The sequence below is a fragment of the Drepanopeziza brunnea genome (genome assembly GCF_022702325.1).
Source record: "Drepanopeziza brunnea f. sp. 'multigermtubi' strain 214-2 chromosome Unknown ctg10, whole genome shotgun sequence".
NCBI classification, from domain to species: Eukaryota; Fungi; Ascomycota; class Leotiomycetes; order Helotiales; family Drepanopezizaceae; genus Drepanopeziza; species Drepanopeziza brunnea.
Genome location: NW_027094073.1, coordinates 1,594,136 through 1,597,435, shown reverse-complemented (window position 1 = coordinate 1,597,435; position 3,300 = coordinate 1,594,136). Strand labels below are relative to the sequence as shown.

General features: G+C 50.3%; 1 protein-coding gene across 1 annotated transcript; it reads left to right on the top strand.

The window, feature by feature from the left end:
• Positions 1-2,396: 2,396 nt before the first annotated feature.
• L3040_006109 (uncharacterized protein) lies at positions 2,397-3,300 on the top strand (the record flags this gene model as incomplete). The annotated part of the gene is made up of 2 exons (XM_007288454.1): positions 2,397-2,895; positions 2,987-3,300. The coding sequence occupies 2 exons, from the start codon at positions 2,397-2,399 to the stop codon at positions 3,298-3,300; spliced, it is 813 nt and encodes a 270-aa protein (XP_007288516.1).

Sequence of the window (3,300 nt, the reverse complement as noted above, 5' to 3'; positions counted from 1 at the left end):
ACTGTGAGGAGGCCCAGATATCTAGTATCTACAGATCTATCGATTTCTTTTCTCCACCTGTTCGGTGTTCCTAGTAGTCGAAACTACGAATAACCTATATTCCAATGGTAAAGGTTATCTATGTAACAGACCTTGGCCATCAGAATTCCGCACGTGCGGTTAGCGCCTGTTTTTGCTGCGGTTTTTTTGCTCGGTTCTCTCCGAATCTTGCTGATCTCGCTCGGTATGTTTTTTGGGAAAGCTGATCCTCTTTCCCCTAGTTCGTAAGACTCCTGAAAATATCGAATCGGCGGACTATATGTCGAGGACTTGAGATAGGGGAAGTATAGTTGATTGGCTTTGAAGCTTGAGGTTCCCTGCCTTCTTCAACTGCGGAAATAACCTCTAGGGAGTGAAGTGGGGACTTGCATACATGCATGCTAAACATTTATATTGCATATGCCGCCCTTTAGTATATATCGATCGGATCCGAAGAGCTAAGCCGTGACCCTGCCGCATCGCTTGCAGCTGCAGTGACTACCACAGGCATAGCTTTTGAACACCTGTCAACGCGGTTAGTTACTTCTCCCTCAAGATTCTCGAAGATATGGAAGGTTGGCTGTCAAGAGCTTTCAGTACAGGCGTTTGGAAAGTACAGGCGTTTGGATAGATAATCTTGCGGAACGGGATTTTCGTGCTGGGAATAGGGTGTCCCCATCAATGGACTTCCCGTTACGTTGAGACGATACTCGTATTCAGACGATGAAAACCCGACTGCCTACTCGAGTACCATGGGCATATGGTTACCCGAAGTCCCAAATGAAAAATCTCAGCCGCATGCAATAATGCACTAGGCTGACTGATAAGCATTTCCAAAGAAGCGTGAACGAGAAGCTTGCCTGCATATATTTCATGCAATAAAAATGAAAACTGACGTAAGCGGACATAGCCTCACGGGAGTATTCCCAGAAGAAGCAGAACTTGGAAAACTGGATTGATGCTTCGTTGTGCTTGGTTCCCGAGTGGATGACCATCGTACACAAAGGCGCCGAAGAGATAACCCTACGAGCCTCGACTGCACTAGCATCGGCAACACTACTTGGAGGCGTCGTGATGGTGAGACCTCTGTTCAACAGCTCTTCCCATGTGCCTCGTGTGGAGGGTTCACTGGTTTTCTCTCGGGAACCCCCACATCGGTATAGCTATTCCAATTGGAAGGGGTCTTCGGATCTGATCTGCTCAGCAACGCCTCTAAACTTTCCCGGGATATGGAATACCCGCTCAATATTTCGGGAACCTCGGGAACCAAGAATGATATCGACCAAAAGAGGCTACCCACGGGAATATCAAAGGAAAAGTGCAAACGACAATGCAGGTAGAATATCTATCACCAACCAGGGCAAGCTGACTGAATGAACAACGCAGAGCGGTCGAAAGATAGGAAACGTTGCGAGAATAACATGAGGATATTCCCGGGGGATCGATTGCGTGTTTCTTCTTTCGATACAAGCAGAAACTCCTTGGGGATGTGCAAATGAATATCAGTCGTACAATCAGTACAAGCAGTTCGACTTCACAGCCACGTTTCGTCGTCGAGCCAGCGAGTATCCGATGCTCTTCAGAATTCCGAGGCGGACATTCGAAAATGCCTCTGTGGATCTGGTTGGGATGATCGGGGTTGTTGCCGTCGTTGTTTGTGCCTTGGGGGAGAGTCTGTGATACTGATCTGCCGGCGCTGGGCTGAGCTGGGGTCGGATGGCAGGCAAGTTGCAACGCACGGAGCGGACGCACGGCTACGAGAAGTATATTTCCCACCCGGATGTTTGGCATGGATGATGGGCAGCGCGCTTATTTGGTTTTTGGGGTTTCGCCCAGAGCTGGATCCTGGTGGTCCAGTGGATGCATAAGCAGCTACCGGTATCCCTTATCAACCTGCTCACTCTCATCTTCACCAAGTACCTCTTGCTCTTCCTCCTCCTCTTCCTCCTCCTCCTCTTCATCTACCTCCATCTCCTTCTACTTCTACCTCCCCATCCTCTTGATACGCCGAGAAACGTCAATATAGTAGTCCTGTACCTACTGTACCTCAATCTCAACGGCCGATCCCGTCGCCACCTTCCCACGAAGCGAAACTTCGGGATTTCTGCAGGTACGGTGCGGTAAATCGATACGTACGGAGTAGGTACCGGTATTTTGCCCTCAAATCCCGGGTCTTACTTCAAGGCTAATAAAGTGTTCGTCTCAGCACCAGCACCAGCACCAGCATCCGTGCCCCAAGTCTGCGCTGGCCCATCGTCCGGCCTCCCCCGCTCCCGCATGGTCTTGAAGGAACTTTGGGATCGATCGACACGCTTGCTCCGTTAGCTATATAGCCGATTTCTGAAAAGAATCTGCCGAAACTCTTCTCAAAAATTAACATGTCGTTGTTTTCGAAGATCAAGAGGTCGAAGAAGGCGGCAAAGGAGCACAAGGCAAAGGAGAAGCAGAAGGATCCCAAAGAGGCCGTCAAAGTCCCCTACAAACATGTTCCTACCCACGCCGCCATCGATGCCCTCACTGGTGCCCCCTCAAGTTGGAAACAGGATGATCGGCCCAAAATCAGGGAACAGCACAGGAGGAGGAGTGAGATGGCTACCAGCCGGACAGGAAGCACTCTATCACATATCCAATTCCCGAATCCTAACTCGAATTCGATAGCAGGTCCCAGCAACTTGCTAGCTCCGCCCCTACCACAAAATAGCAGCTACAGTGGTTACAATCCCGCATGGTTCGACCGCAGCGGCGATGTTTATCATTCCACCGATAGCCCCAGACAAGGCGAGCATAGACAGAGCAGATACAAGCCTCAAAGAGGACATGCGCTCCATGATTCTGGGATAGGGCCAAGTCCATTGGCAAGCAATGTGCAGTCCGAAGGTGATATCACCACTCCACTGCTCGAGCGTAGCTCTGGCTGGCACTCGACATTGCCCTCCCATGATTGACAACCAACTGACCAAATATGCAGAAGCTTCCCCAGCTGTAAGCTCTGGTAACAGCACCAACTCGACCGTCTCTTCCGACAACCTCGAAATTTCTCGCCCCACACCTTCACATCCTTACCTGCTGCAACGACAGAAACCAACTGTGTACGGCGATCAAGATATTTTCGGTCGCTTGCATACCAGCACTACGCGAAAGCTAGGCGAAGCGCCTCTCTATGTCAGCCCGCAACCTTCTTCCAAGCCCAAGTCTGCAACAACCCCAGTGTCTCAGGAAGAAAAGGCCAAAAACCCACGATGGTCTTTCCTGGGGAAGAAAAACACAGCCGCTGTACTATAA